A 15830-nucleotide genomic window follows, 5' to 3' on the forward strand; every position below is an offset into this window, starting at 1 on the left:
TCAATAACCGAGCCAAAGCCGATTTCCCCAGGCTCCATGGTTTTGAAGTCTATGTTAGGGAAACATTCCAATTTGCAAAAGCGCAAACGAGAGAAAAAGTACCCGCTGATTGCATCTGATTTGCAATGCTCGTTTCTCCAGGCTCCATGGTTTTGAAGTCTGTGTTAGAAAAACATCCCGATTTGTAAAAGCGCAAACGAGTACAAAAGTACCCTCTGCTTGCATCTAATTTGCTATGCCAGTTTCCCTTGGCTCCATGGTTTTTTAAGTCTGTGTTTGAGAAACATCCATTCATTTCAGCGATGGTAACTCAATCGTTGCGCAATCATAACTGAGAGAATTTCCGAGCGACACTCGCTTTTATACCGATTGGTGTGATTTCAATAACCTGTTTTGAAAGGCTATTGAAACAAGTTCTTGGATCAAAAAGTAACTAGCATAGAACGCATAGACATTTTATCTTTCGAATGAAGTGTTTATCATACCATTTCGTTCAGATGTTTAGGAGCTATTAACGCTGAAAATCTCGTTCTCCGGCGTAACGCTTTCGTTTTCGATACTTTGAACTTACACCCCAGTATAGAAATAAAAGACGTAGTCATACGTCAAAAATTCAACCTGGTTTTTGACACTTTTTTGGAAATTGATGCCAAAAATTTGAATAAATTTTTATTTCGTCCATGTAACAAATTATGCTTGTACAGAATTTATTTGAGTTTTAAAAACTGCCTTTCGATTTGCTTATTCTCGATTTATTGATTGAAAGATTAATCCCCACAAACGTTTTTATTCAAACATCTTTGAGGACTTCAAAAGGAATTGCAAAGAAAAATATTCATTCAAACAACAATATATCTGTATTGAAAGGTCCTACAGGAACGTTCTAGAAATCAAATGAAATTTTATTGATAAGGCTAATTGGATGTGCTATTTAATTAGTTGACTAAATTTGTGTTAGTCCATAAATTTGAAAAAAAAAAAGAAAGAAATCTATTTTTTATTTCCTTTTGATATTTTTGTTCACTACATCTACACACAACAAGGTAAAAATATTTCGAAAAATACCTTAAAACTTGAGAGTTGATGTACGTCCCATATTTATGCGTTCATTCTAGGTACATTGGAATCGATTGGAGTTCTTCCAGCAAAAAATCAATCAACCGTGTATATGATTTGATCCGCTTAAAGCTATAAATGTATATTTTGATTTAGGATAGGTTCTACAACAATCTCATTTCTTCGCTTACATTTTGGTCTCCGCACAATGTTTTTTCCTATCACAAAGTGTTTTTCCACGACACTTAAGTGTCTATTTACTAGCTTTTAAAATTCAAATGATTCCAATTTAAATCCAAAGAACGTGACACGCGAGGACAGTCACTGAACTTATGTGACCGAATCAAAACAATCTGATAAAGATTCGGATAAATAATAAAAAAATCGAGGGGTTGTATCCGAGACACGATGCTAGCCTTCATTGTTTCTATTCTAGCGGCTGCATAAGTTGTCCGTTATTGACAGCTCTGTTCGGGAAATCACACAAATGGACAGAACAAATGTATGGGGAAATGGGAATGCCTCCAATTTTCATCAATTTAAACCATATACAGACTATGGGATTGTAATGTATGCATATCGCACAAATCTTAAAAAATAGCTATTAACGTACACTTCATTTCATGAAAACCTGACCTGTTTTCTGATTTGGCATACTTAATGTGAGACGTAGTCCTACGTCAAAACCATCTTTTTGAAGAAAACGATCACTATCCTCCGATGACATGTTGTTGGTCTATGGCTCGCTCTGGTTGAATGCAATTTGGTATTTTTTCAGTCTGCTACACAGAATTTTTTTATGGAGCCGCTGTCAACTGTCCGAATGACACGGTGATTTTCCAGTTGATGGTTTATCAAATTCTGCATCTAGTGGTGCAAATAACTCAATTTTGAAAAAAATGGCGCTTGGTTAGTTTTGGCAGAACTCCGACCATCTCAAGTTCTACTGAACCAATTTATTTTAATTTGATAGGAATATAACTGATGTATATCTCTATCGCATGAACCAATAAGAATTTAATTGTTTTGAATTTGCCTATCTTCGAAAAAATTTAAATTGTTAAAAAACGTGCTGAAAATCTGCGAAAACTCTCCATTCGCCTTGTCCGAAGTTCTACCATTGGATTTTTTAATTGTATCGAATAACCATAAGGGCTCAATGGGGTACCAGGACACTCTAATTATGAGAAACAATCGTTTTGAATAAAAATGAAATGGTGATAGCATCGGTAAACTAATTCTCTCGAATGCCTTCAAGCATTCCAATTCAAATACCTAAAAGTTACGTAGTGTTTTGAATTGCAAGAAGGCTACACCTTGCCTTCGTATGCTGCTTTTTCGAAGATAGCACCCAAAAGCATCGAGCAAAGTTTTTTCTTCTCTGAAATGATTCACTCAGGTCAATAAACGCTTCGTATGACTCAATGAAGGCTTCCTAGCTTCCTCCAAGGGTGGCAAAATATTTTTCCTACCTAATGATGATCAGCGAAGCACTTTCATTAAACACTCATTTCGTTTGACCTCACTTGCATCTTGTGTGGAGCAATTCAATTAAAATTTGAATGGTTGTTTGCAATGAGTTTGTCAATGATCTGGAGGTACCACGCGCAGTACGGTTCATAAAATCGTACTGCATAGAAGATTCTCCACCAAGTTTTGTTTTACGAATCAAAGTTTAAAATTCCAACACCACTTTAGCTCTTTTTACCAGTGTGTAACGATGAGATCAGCTGGACGACATCCGAAGTCAATAACTTGTTTATTACCATTTCACCATTTCCGACCGACCTTTGCACAGGTTTACACACAAACACACCAAAACAAAACAAAAAGAAAACAGAAAGACAATCCTGCTTTGCCGGATGATTCATCTGCTCGTTGCAGATTTACCCAACTGCTCTCAACGACGACTTCATACGACTTCGAGGGAGTTCGTTCGTTGTTCGCTTGTTTGGCGGGTACATTGAAACAGTTACTACCCAGTGCACCTAGCTGGGAGGTGTTAATGAAATGCGTTCCTAGAACTGCGAGCACTGATTCCAGTTACTGTTTGTCTGCTAGAATTCAACCGAACTGAAGATGAATCGACCTAAATTGTGACACTAACATTAGCCAATCAAGATGAGCACAGAATGAAAACGACATCCATTGATAGGACTGTGAATGAACCACAGAGCAAACAATCCGAGACAGGAAGCTCACTGCCAAAGTACCTCGTCGTTTGCAGCTGATTTAGCGCTAATCCCCCAGAGATGCGATCGTTGTTAGCCAGCCACCTATTCATGCCGTCCATTCAGTTTCCCATAACTGTTCGCTATTATACATACGCTTGGGTCGGTACGCAGGTTCATAAAAGACGCTACAATAGAGGGTAAAAATCCGATTAAATTATTAGTGGGCATTATCACCGCCAGCTTATGTGTGAACGGAGCGCCCCACACCGGATAGGAATGATCCACTTCAGAAAATGCACGGTTGGTAAGAGTTTCGGGTTGTAGGAAGTCAGTCCAAAGGCAAGGAAGAAGAACACAGCTCCGATCGTGTAGATTGCGCATAATAAGCACTAATATAATCAATAAGGATTTTAATGAGGCGAATGTGTGCGGTAGAAGAAATCAGAATATGTTTTGCGCAGCTGAATAAAAAGGTCGATGAAGGATTAGCGGAAACCATTGAATGATTGCCAATCGCTTATCGGGGATAGCTTCATTCATTGGAACCAGACCGCAAACGAACTTATATTGTAAACAAATAAAACTTAGCATGATATACTGGATCGAAGGAACAGAGATCGAAACCACACGGTATGGCTCGATTCGAGGCTGTTCGACGCAAATGATTGTTGTTATTGATGAGCTGTGATAAATGCTTTGTGTGGGGGGCAAACGAGTTAGTAGATACTATCGCTTTTCATTGAATAGTAAGCAACGAACATAACTCATCATCACACACGCTCGACACGTCGATCCATCGAACGACTTTGTGTGATTAAATAACACTGCTGGGGATTAATACTTGCGAACAAGCCGGGCTCAGAAACGACAAATTGTGCGGAAAAATACTGAGCCTTTTCAATTGGAGAATTGCTTAACTGACGACCAATTACCGGTTTTCGATCTACTTCAGAATAACTATCAAAACAAAACTGAAACGTTTCTGGGTTTTTACCACCATTCGCTTTCATATATTCTGTTTGGTCACTTTCGATTCGGAATATTTTGAAGGCAATGTTGACGATACAATCGTCACTAAATCATGGCTTGCGATTGCCTACTTAATTTTTTGCTTCCATCGTTATTGAAATATGATCACTTAGAACCATTGTTAGGTTTAATGTAGCGCTCCTAGTTTTAACAATAGATTGTTCGGAAATTTATTCCCTGTCAGTGATGGAAATTTTATGAATATTCATTCTGCATTAACAAAATTGCGAAATGGGTACCAAAAAGAAGCATTTCCACGCCAAATCGTCCGAAAATAGCCAATTTTTACCCAACCATCTCCGATTTTTGACGCTTTGTACATAAGATGACAGCTACCCAATACTACAATGTTCAGCAAATTTGATTACAATTTTTAATGAGAGCATATCAACAATCCTCGATCTTTGTTTGTAAAGAATTGTTACTCGAAATCTAGCTCTCTGATTGAACGACAAATTGTGCTTGTGCAGCTCAATGGAAGCATTCTGTGCAATGAAGTACACCAAGGTTTTTTTACGTGGTTTTTTTTACGAGGTTTTTACGAGGTTTTTTTTACGCGGATTTTCCAATTAACACGGTTTGTTTACGCGGATTTTCCAATTAGCGCGGTTTTTTTTACGCAGCTTTTCAAATTAAAGCGGTTTTTTTACGCGAGTACCGCGTAAAATTTTTGATTTTTTTTTCACTCCGGATAATCGAATTCTCCGGATAATCGAGTCAAAAAAAATTTTTTTATTGGTTTTTTTTTGCATGTATTTTTGGTTTTTTGAATATAAAAGAGGAATTTGATTTTTGATTCATCCCCTTAAAGTCAGAAAACACATTTCTCACATGAAAAAAATAAATTTATCCAGATTCTCTTAGGAGGTGATTAGAGAATCTGGATAAATTTATTCTTAGGAGCGATCATATTTGATGAAAAAAATCCTTCTACGCATATGTTCGAATTTCAACAATGACAGAGTTATAGAACTTTTTTTCTGTTTCGGACTCTGTTGCCTCAAACTGGCTCTACATTAAAAAGTACGCTACGGAAGACAACTCCGTTGCCTTCATTTGAAAGATGAGAAAATTTAGTATAGGATATAGTAGTGGAACATCTAAATTAGTGTATTTTAATAACATTTTGGAAGTGAAAAACTTAAAAGTTAATAATTTTTAATGTGTTATTATTACTTTTATCCTAAAAATTGTACTAATTGGATTGTTCCTATCAATTAAATTGAAGCTCTCAAACCGCTCTACAATTTGTTCTTTGACACCCAAATTCTACCTTTCTTAATTTGGCTGGTAAAAAAATCAAGCAAAATCTCCAAAATTCACTATTTTTACCCCACTTTTTTGGGAACTGCGGCCATCTTGGATTTGTATTTTTCATGATCTACTGTGTTCTACTAGTCAAGCCCTTTCATTTGATACCCATATTGGCTTTTCAATATGGAATTATTATACAAATTATTAAAATTTCCGAAAATCAAAAATATAATACTCCGGATAATCGAGTCTAAAACTCCGGATAATCGAATCCCGGATAATCGAGTCTCCGGATAATCGAGTCCGACCTGTATTACATCTATCACTCCGCCCACATTTCGTCTTCATGCTCCGTCAGAGCATATGACGGTAATCAATGTCTGCGACGCAACTTAGCGCTTATGACGGAAATTAGTGCCGCACTCTATCACGATGCTTACGTAGATTTTAGGTGACCTGATTCTTTTACGCGGATTTTCCAATTAACGCGTTTTTTTTACGCGGATTTTCGAATTAACGCGGTTTTCTTACGCGGATTTTTCAATTAACGCGGTTTTTTTTACGAGGTACGTATCCCCCGCGTAAAAAAAGAACCTGGGTGTATGTGTTTGTTAAATAGAGTAATGGACTGTGCTATGAATTGGTTTGTCTGGTTCTATCTGCTCATTTGAGAGTAGATTCCGCACATATCACGTTGCATCGAGCAAAAGGTATAACATGGTAACTCACTTTGTACTTTAAATTTTTAGCAGCAATTACGATTCGGCCGTCATTCAGCTAACAACTAATGGGTGGCGGCAACGAAGCTGTCCAAAATTACCTTTTTTCCAATGCAGATAGTTTAGGTCAAGTTTGCTAAATCGGCCTTTTTCAAGACTTGAGGTGAATGAACTGCAAAAGTTTAAAACCTCTATAATTCAACACTATCTCTTTTTCTTCAATTCTAGTTTCACTCTAGACAGCGATCAGCCAACACAATGTGTAAAAACTGAGTGTTAATTTCGAATTTATTATTTATTGATTTTAATTTTATTTATCTATCTTGTTTGTATGAATATAGGAATGGAATATAGGAATATAGATACAGTGAAGTCTCGATTATATGATGCTCAAAAAAAATTTTGCGATATATTTTCAGTTAATATCTATATGCATTCAATTATTTCTTCATTTTACTCAAAATCAAATCAATATCTTCCTTTCTAATTGCCAATTCTCCATACTGATAACATGTGACACTGTGACACATTCTTCCCTCTTCGAGTACCGGTACAACTGTTTAAGTCTGAGAAACTGTAATTATAAACCAGCTGGACAGAGAAATTTCCTTTTTATTAACTGCACCACACCTTCCCGCTTTCAAGATTTGTTGATTGGGGTTGATAAAATATGGTGTTAGTGCCTTGTTCAGTGTTTCTGAATGTAGCATGATTGTCGTTTCTAATTTTTCTCGGTTATTAAGTTTTATATTTCGAATTGTTCCTTGGTCCATTGGTTGACGGCATTCGAAAGAGCATACTCGACTCTACATAATGTGGGATTTCCAAAATTATGTTTTTTTTTTTGTATTTGAGTAAACTAAAATTGAAATCATGAGTTTTTGGTTGAAAACCCATCAATACCTTTCAGTAGTATTAAGGTATTGACAAGTTCTGCATCGAAAAATGTTGGTCATGATAAGCTCTAAAAGTCGTCCCAACATAATTTTGATTTTTTTGTTGAAATATAAAAGTTATAGAAAAAAACCCGTTTTTTTTTCATGATGACCCGAACGCAACTTAGATAGAATACAACTTTATGGAAGATCTTCATTCTCTAGACAAAAAATGTCTTCAATAAAGTTGTTACATATGATAGGGCGCTCATTTTCATGTCTTTAAAAAAGGGTGACCTAAATTTTCGATGAAATAATAAACCTAACTTTCAAATCTTCATAGATAGAGGCAAATATAGTCGACAATGTTGTAGCCTCAATTATTTTAAGCAGCTTTGTAAAACAAAGTTTTTTTCTATCTCTTGAAATATCCTATATAGAGCTTTGTATTTCCAGTTTCATTAGGGTGACCATGGAAGAACGGGTTTTTTGCTCAAACTTTTATATTTCAAATTCTACATTGTATAATACAAAATTGTATTAGAACGACATTTAGAGCTTATTAAGACAAATATTTTGCGATGCAGAACTTGTCAATATCCAAATCCTACTTAAAGTTATTGATGCTTTTTCACCCAAAAACTCATGATTTCAATTCTATTTTACTCAAATACAAAAAATAAAATAGTTTTGGAAATCCCACATTATGTAGAGTCAAGTATGCTCTTTCAAATGCCGTCAACGAACATTTTTTATGTTTGCCCAAAAAGAACGACAAGCGAATGAAGAGAGGGTGTTTCTTGGGAAGAAATATCAATAACTTTTAATAGAGTTGCTATATTGACAAGTTCTGCATCGCAAAATGTTTGTCTTCTTCTTCTTCTTCTTCTTCAATGGCACTAACGTTCCTAGAGGAACTTCGCCGTCTCAACGTAGTATTACTTGCGTCATTTTTATTAGTACTTAGTTGAGATTTCTATGCCAAATAACACGCCTTGAATGCATTCTGAGTGGCAAGCTCTAGAATACGCGTGATCACAGTGCAAGTCGGAGGAAATTTCTTTGACGAAAAATTCCCCCGACCAGAACGGGAATCGAACCCGAACACGCGGCATGTTAGTTATGACGCTAACCACTCGGCCAAGGGAGCACTAAAATGTTTGTCTTAGTAAGCTCTAAAGTCTTCTGAAGACAGTTTGCTTGTAAAATTTTTTTCTCATTATTCGATCAATAATTCAATGATGAATTGAATCTTGCGTATTATTTCATATGTTTCGTAAAACGTGATATAAACGAAACATTTGCAGTGATAAAATCGTGAGTGATATAAACGAGACGTGATATAAACGCCCAGTGATATAATCGAGACGTTACTGTATATAGGAATGATTTAGGGCTTATATTTCCGTTTGTCAAAATGGCAAAGTGCGTCAAAATGCTGCAGGTTTTAAACCGGATGTGAAGAAGGTATTTCACTACAATGAGATCTGTGTTTTGAAAATTTCTGAAAATTTGTTCCCTCACCACGCAACGGGTTCGTTCGGAATTTCTGTTGCCGTTCTGCGGAAGGTGCTGCATAGTATAATTTGTGGATTATTTCCTTGGGAGGGATGTTTGTGGGAGCGTTGAGGGTGTAATTTTACTAAGAAATACTGAAAAACTGTCTGGATATTCCATACCGTATTTAAAATGACAGTCTTCACTGTAGTATTACGTTTCTCTGGTTATGTCACCAACATGACCCACCCGTCTTTTTTCTCAAACCTCGTCGCTGGGCGATCTACCCACGCTTTAGGACAAGCATGAGCGGGCGCAGCACGACATCCAGTCGAAGGTTGGAAATTGGCACAACAAAGCCGCCGGCAAGGTCGCATGCAGTACTGATGAGAGAGTAGATGTTGCAACTTAAGCTACACCCCTTTGCAACCTATTGCAACGGGCCAGAGTATAAATGCTTTCACTTCTATAACGCAGCTTCACGCTCTAGTCTGCGAGCAGCCAGCAGTATTTCTTAATACTGATGTCACAAACAAAGCAAAAACAAAAAATATTTCTACGCAATTATCAAAATAAAGAAAATTGTCTATCACTAAATCACTCACTCACCCACTCACTGACTCACTCAGCTACTCAGCTTTTAGGTGGCAGCCATGTCACAACTTTCTTAACCACATGGCCAATTTTATTTACGACTCGTAGTGCGACCATAAGGAAGTGCTAGAAAGGAACAGCTTCTACACCACAGGCTCTCCACAAAAATCTACTTATCTCATAATCAATGATTGTATTTATTCTTCATTGTTTTCATGGTCTCGGGACAAAGGGCGCTATATTTTTTTGATATTTTTTTCTTGAAGGCTGAGGATTTTTACATAACATAGCCGAAATCAGAGAGGTGTTCTTCTTCGTTTTGAAGTTATGATTTTTCAAAGTGAACCGATGGTCCAAAAATCAAAATTTGCCCTTTTTTCCAAAAATGTCTTTATTAAAAAATTATAACTTTTAAACTACTGTACCGATTCCGATGATTGAAATATTAAATTGAAGCCAATGAGCTATTCTTCTTTTTTCAAAAAATTATTCTTGCAAAAAAAAATCCAAAGCCTCTATTTTCTGTTCATGAGGCTATTGCAACCAAAGCATCTAAACAATGAAAAATCATAACTCAAAAACAAACAAAAAAACACCTATCGGTTTTGGATATGTTATGTAAAAAAACCTCAGCTTTCAAGAAAAATATAAAAAGACCTAGCGCCCGAGACCATGTCGCTGTAAAAAAAATATAAGGCGTTGTATCTTGGACACGACCGCATATTTTCGACATAGAACTACGCAATTATATTATGCAATCCACTTGTTTACCTATTTCGAATATTATTTTAGAGTGCCTCGAAATGTTTGTAATAGATTATGTTCTTCGTTACAAACAAATTTGAAGAACGTTTTTTATGTTTGATACGATTCCAAGGACTACCAAAATATGGGAACAGAAGAATTGTCAAACGATCATTGTATTTTACATTTTCCTCTGAAAATATTGCACATCTCATGTTTACGTAGTTCTCGAACCGCGAAAGTTCATTCACTTCTAGTATCTGAAATGACGATTTTCCCTGACTTCTCAGTTTTAAAGTACGTTTTAGGGAAACATATTCCGGTCTGCACAACGACAAGTGAGTACAAAAGTATTCAACACAAAAAAATTCCCCGATTTGCATGTATTTGCAAAGCGGATTCTCCCAGGCACATTAATTCTGAAGTTCGTGTTAGGGAAACACAGCTCGGTGGGAACAAAAATACCCCCGATTTGCATGTATATTTGCAGAGCGAATTTCCACAGGTACATCGATTTTGAAGTCTGTGTTGGGGAAACCGTAAATCGGGCCAATTAACCCTTGGCAGTTAGGGCGTTGAAATAACGCTTGACATTTTACAGTTATCCAATTGTTCATCTCATAAAAATTAATATTTCATTAATTGTGATAGACGCGTAGAAATATTTCCTATCAATTGATGCAAACATCTTTCCGATCTGTGAGAAATGTTCGAGTTCTAAGCATTCGATATACGGGTAAGGTTAGCACACAAATCGGCAGAACAAATGGGAAAAAAGGTTCTTCCAGTTTTCATGTATTTGAACCGTTTAGAGATTAGCGAATTGTAATGTATAGCATATCAAACAAATCTTAGAGAATTTCCGATTCGATTGGTATGCAAATCATGAGAATTCGTTCACAGTGAAAATAGTTATTAACGTTAACTTTATTTCATAAAAATGTGACCTGTTTTCTGATTTGGCACCCTTCCTGAAAGACGTAGTTCTACGTCAATAAAAAAGTGAATAAAAGCTTCCATCTATTTTCAATTCATGAATAAATTAATCAGTTGGCTCCAAAATATGAAGTTACACAATTACTACATCCTACCATATTATGAGCGATTTGATATTTAACAGTAGCAGAAAACAGATTCGCGTATGCTCGCAAATATTTGCCGCCACAATCTGAATGATCGATCGTAAATTATTACACAACAATCTACCGATGACTCAATGGGAGCATTCCTTTAAACATATTTGAACGGCGTTTGGACTCTTCTTATTATTGATTTATGAAACACGTTCCACACCTTTACGACGCTATGAGTCACCAGCCTTTCTCTCATTTCCTCGCCAGGCGGACAATTCAAGTGCACTCGTTCGTGCTCACCAACATCGATTCGAAGTGGCGATTCGGATTCTGCAGACATGATCCCAAAACGCCCACGGCGATGGTTATCGTTACGTACCTGCCCTGGCATGACACCTTTATCCGGTTCCTGAACGTGTTGGCCGATGTGCGGAGAAATTCCCAGAGCGAGTTCGAGTCATTCCTGGCGGAGGCGTACAACAAGGGGATTCCCGAGCCCGGCGGGTGCCTGAAGCTACAGTACGACCGGCCGGTGCAGACGTTCTGCTTTCAGCGACCCCAGCAATTTCTGCTGCCCAGTATACCCGAGAATGTAAGTCGAATGCCTCAAATACTTGTTTGATTATGAGATACCAATCTTCTTCCTCCACCGCAGCACAACCTCAATCTGTATTACAACTTCGTTGAGCCGAAGTTCATGATAGGGATTTTCGCCGCGATGCTGGCAGAGCGGAGGATAATCTTTGTGTCGCGCCGGCTGGACATCCTGGCCTCCTGCATCCAGGCGGCGAACGCGTTTCTCTACCCGATGGTGTGGCAGCACATCTTCATCCCGGTGCTACCGATGAAGATGAAGGACATCCTCGGGGCACCGATGCCATTCCTGATAGGCGTCCCGGAGGCGGTGTTCGAGACGCTCCGCCGGGAGGAGATCGGCGAGGTCGTCATACTGAACTGTGATAAACGAACGCTGGAGACACCGTTCGAAGATGTTAAAAACATGCCACCGGAACTAGTCGCTTCGCTGAAGAAACACCTCGCCAACTCGGCCGAGCATCGGGGCGATCGTGTCTCGAAGATATTTTTAGGTGAGGCTTTTGCGCGGTTGCGAGGATGATAATGTTATCTTTTACTCATTTTCTCGAGCATAGGTATTTTAGTGCAATTGATTGGCGGCTATCGGGACGCGGTAAAGTTCAACGACAAGATCACGTTCGATCCGGAAACATTTATCGACACCCGGCCGTCGCATTTGAGGCCATTCCTAACTAATATGCTGCAGCTGCAGATATTCCAACAAGTAAGTGTTCTCAGTATATGAAAACTGTGATAATTAATAGATAACTTTCCTTCAGTTCATCGAGGAACGCTTGGACATGCTGAACACTGGCCAGGGCTTTTCGGACGAATTTGAGGTGGAGTGCTTCCGCTATGCGGAAAAATCCGGACGTAAAGTGAAACAGTATAAGGATCTCCTGAAAAACTTTAAGGATAAGGTATTGTCACTATTCTAAAAGTTTCCGTCACACTTTGAGCAAAGCTTGGGGTTTTTTCGTTATTTCGTCGATATTTTTGTTTCTTTTATTTTATGTTTGTATTTTTTTCCATTGATCTCATGTTAGTTCAGAGTTTGTCATATTCGATCATTTTACATGTTCGTGCCTATTGGTTTTGTTCATAAAATTGTGTAATTTAGAAAAAAATTCGAAGTAATTTAATAACGATGCACTTTCACGGTAATTTCACATATGAAGTAGGAGCGTATTTGTATTATTCACTGATATCACACGTATTTCATTACAACAGCACATCACTGACAACCAGTGTTTGCCGATTGATCCTTTTTCTAAATAAATCGCTTTCGTTCGTGCAAATGTCATCTTACAGAAATCATTTCTCCCAGTAGCATTCTTTTGACTTTACGTGCTACAAATCACGACACAAAAGAGAACGAGACAACTCTGCTTCGGTTCGCACTTCATGATATACCAGCACGCAAGCAAAACCGTTATGTACGGTTTCGGTGCATAAAGTTCGTTCTCTTCTTTGTCTCTAAAGGCGGCATTCCATCTATTCAACATGCTACATGCTACAAGTCAATGGTTCTTGCTTATTAGAGTGTCTCTTTTTACGACATAATTGGTCTTGTCGAACAAAGTTGGCCTTATCCAATGGCCTGCGGATCGGTGCGACGTGTGTAGCACGACATGTACGACAAGGTTGGAGCAACTACGTCATTTATTGACGATTATCATAACTCATCACAATAATGGAACAACGAAATATTTGATCATAAAAATAATAACATCAGAACGGATATGTTGGAGCAGTGAGCGTTCGCATACTACTGTGTAGTGGTTGAGGTGGAAACAAAATAAAAAATTGCGCAAGTATCATATTCATTGTTGTTTACCATTGACTTGTAGCATGTAGCATGTTGAATAGATGGAATGCCGCCTTAACATATACATGTCGAACCCAACCATGAATCCTGAAACAGCAAGATCATACGGACTACGCAAAGCGTATGATTCATATTCAACTAATGTAGCAGATCCTGTTTCATTAGTCTCAGAGAGTGCAAACTACAGTAAAACCCCGGAATAGTCGGGCTAGCTCACCGCGGATTACGGAAATCGCGGATAATGCAATAAAAGGCTAAAAATAAGGTGCAAGGACAAAAAAAAAGATATTTATGCATGAAAACTTTGTTTCATCAATACAGAAATCATTAAACTATCCATATGTAAGGTTGTTTACAACAGTAATCGATAATGTGAAAGACATGACCATAATAAAGGGAAAAAAAAGACACGACAAAAACAAGAGAACAAGACCCTACCGCTCACTGGCAAATTCCGGGAAGTTCTGTAGAATTACAAATGAACTCGCTTTCGCGGATATATATATATATATATATATATATATATATATATATATATATATATATATATATATATATATATATATATATATATATATATATATATATATATATATATATATATATATATATATATATATATATATATGCTGCTCTCCGCAAATGGTGACCGAATGATGACGTAATTATTCTTGTTTCATTTACTGCTTTGCACTTGTCTCTGTGCAGCGGTTTTCGCTATAGTAGAACGGGACGATATATACGGTTCAAATTTGTATGGTGGCTTCGAAGTTGCAAATTGAAGGATACGTGTTTAACCCCTTAACCTACGAGTTTCTTTCCAAAAAACCGGATCAAATGCAAATGCTCCGATGGACCATGCATAGTGTAATTTCACTACACTGGTGAGCGTCCTAGTGTCCTATGCTATGATCCACGAGTGTGACTCGATATTGTTGGCGAAAAGGCTAATTCGCGATGACAGTGGTACCGTGTCGACGTCTGGTGGCGACTTTCAATTTGGAGCCATAACTTGGCTATTCTATAATATTTCAACCACCCTATGGCAATTAACCCTCTACCGCCCAAGTTTTTTATTAGTTTAACCTTCTCCACTTTTATCTCGAATTTCAGACTTTCAACATAAAATACTCCTAGCAGAAAGCTGCCAGCATAAAAACAATGTGTATGTGTGATAGCTGAAAATATTCTAAAGACGTTGTAGTGGGGGTGAACATTGAAAATAATGCCTGAATAATATGAAAAGAGAATCCGCGAAGCCCGTCTAAAGGCGGGCTTGGGCTGTAGAGGGTAATACTTATCAATAGTGGAAAAGAGAAACAAAAATCAGGATCGAACACGATTCCGCGTGTGTATGTAATTTTCGTGGCTTCGATATTAAGAGTGGTTTAATATCAAAATTCAATTCGCTGATGGTTATATTTCGGTTTGTGAGTTAACAGAGAAGCGATATTACTGCCCATGTTTGTATAGAAGACGTAAACGACAAAATGAACAAAATCAACTTTTTCGCTGTTTCGCATTCTACACAATGTAAAACGTTTGCTCAACATGTAAACAAACATTTTTGGTTCGAACACATTTGAGCAATTTTGAAAAAAGTCACAGGAGGGTTGTGTCCGAGACACGACCGCATAATTGACGTAGGATTCCGTTAGGTTATCTGTTGATTTCAGATAATTACATCGTTAAACTCTTTGATAATGATTAGGTGGACCGTTTTGTTTGGTTGTTGGGTATTGTTTGTTCATTCCACCAGTGTTTAACTGGTGATGATGACAGAAGGATGATAAACAGTCGTTGGATGGTGCGTATCAGATAAAGGATACCGAAGTGGAACGAGATATGATGAGAACCGCCCTCTATGATCCTAGATGAGATGCCTCTTGTGATATGTATTGATGAAATGAAGAAAAAAGATTCACTAATTGAATATAAGATAATTATTAATACCGAACACAATTATCAATTTTTCTTATCAGTAAAAACATGTTACTTTAATATAGCGAAAATATATTTGAAATGGGAAAGGTAATTTTCTTTTATAATTTTTACTTTCTGATTGTTTATTCAACCCAATGCGAATTTTAATTGGACTAACAATACCTAATACTATATGTACTATATGTAGTGAGACTCTATGTTGTACGGGAAAGGGTTAACACAACGGCTATCGTATTCAATTTTACACCTACCCTTGTGCTAAATTTTTCACAATACGCGATCGGACATTAATATGGAGTTTCACGAAGCAACCAACATTTAAGTTCCAAATTTAAATTTTATTTGCCAGAATTATTCGTATCACTCTTCTTACTTGCAATATAAAAATGCCCCCGACTTTCATGTATTTGCAATGCCGATTTCCATCAGGCAGCTTGGTTTTGATGTCTCTGTTTGGGAACACATCT

At 37.3% G+C, this 15830-nt stretch overlaps 1 protein-coding gene across 8 annotated transcripts in view; it reads left to right on the top strand.

Annotated features, from left to right (window-relative positions):
* The window catches only part of LOC129778991 (DENN domain-containing protein 1A), an 85105-nt gene that overhangs the window by 20030 nt on the left and 49245 nt on the right, over nucleotides 1-15830 (top strand). For all 8 annotated transcript variants that reach the window (XR_008743541.1, XR_008743542.1, XM_055786216.1 and 5 more), the window contains 4 exons: nucleotides 11283-11607; nucleotides 11671-12103; nucleotides 12167-12315; nucleotides 12371-12511. Coding sequence is in view for 6 of the 8 variants with exons in the window: in XM_055786216.1 (XP_055642191.1) it covers nucleotides 11283-11607; nucleotides 11671-12103; nucleotides 12167-12315; nucleotides 12371-12511 (1048 nt within the window). In the remaining 2 variants the exon portion in view is untranslated. The remainder of the gene's footprint in view (nucleotides 1-11282; nucleotides 11608-11670; nucleotides 12104-12166; nucleotides 12316-12370; nucleotides 12512-15830) is intronic.

The sequence above is a fragment of the Toxorhynchites rutilus genome, chromosome 3 (assembly GCF_029784135.1).
Source record: "Toxorhynchites rutilus septentrionalis strain SRP chromosome 3, ASM2978413v1, whole genome shotgun sequence".
Lineage (NCBI taxonomy): Eukaryota > Metazoa > Arthropoda > Insecta > Diptera > Culicidae > Toxorhynchites > Toxorhynchites rutilus.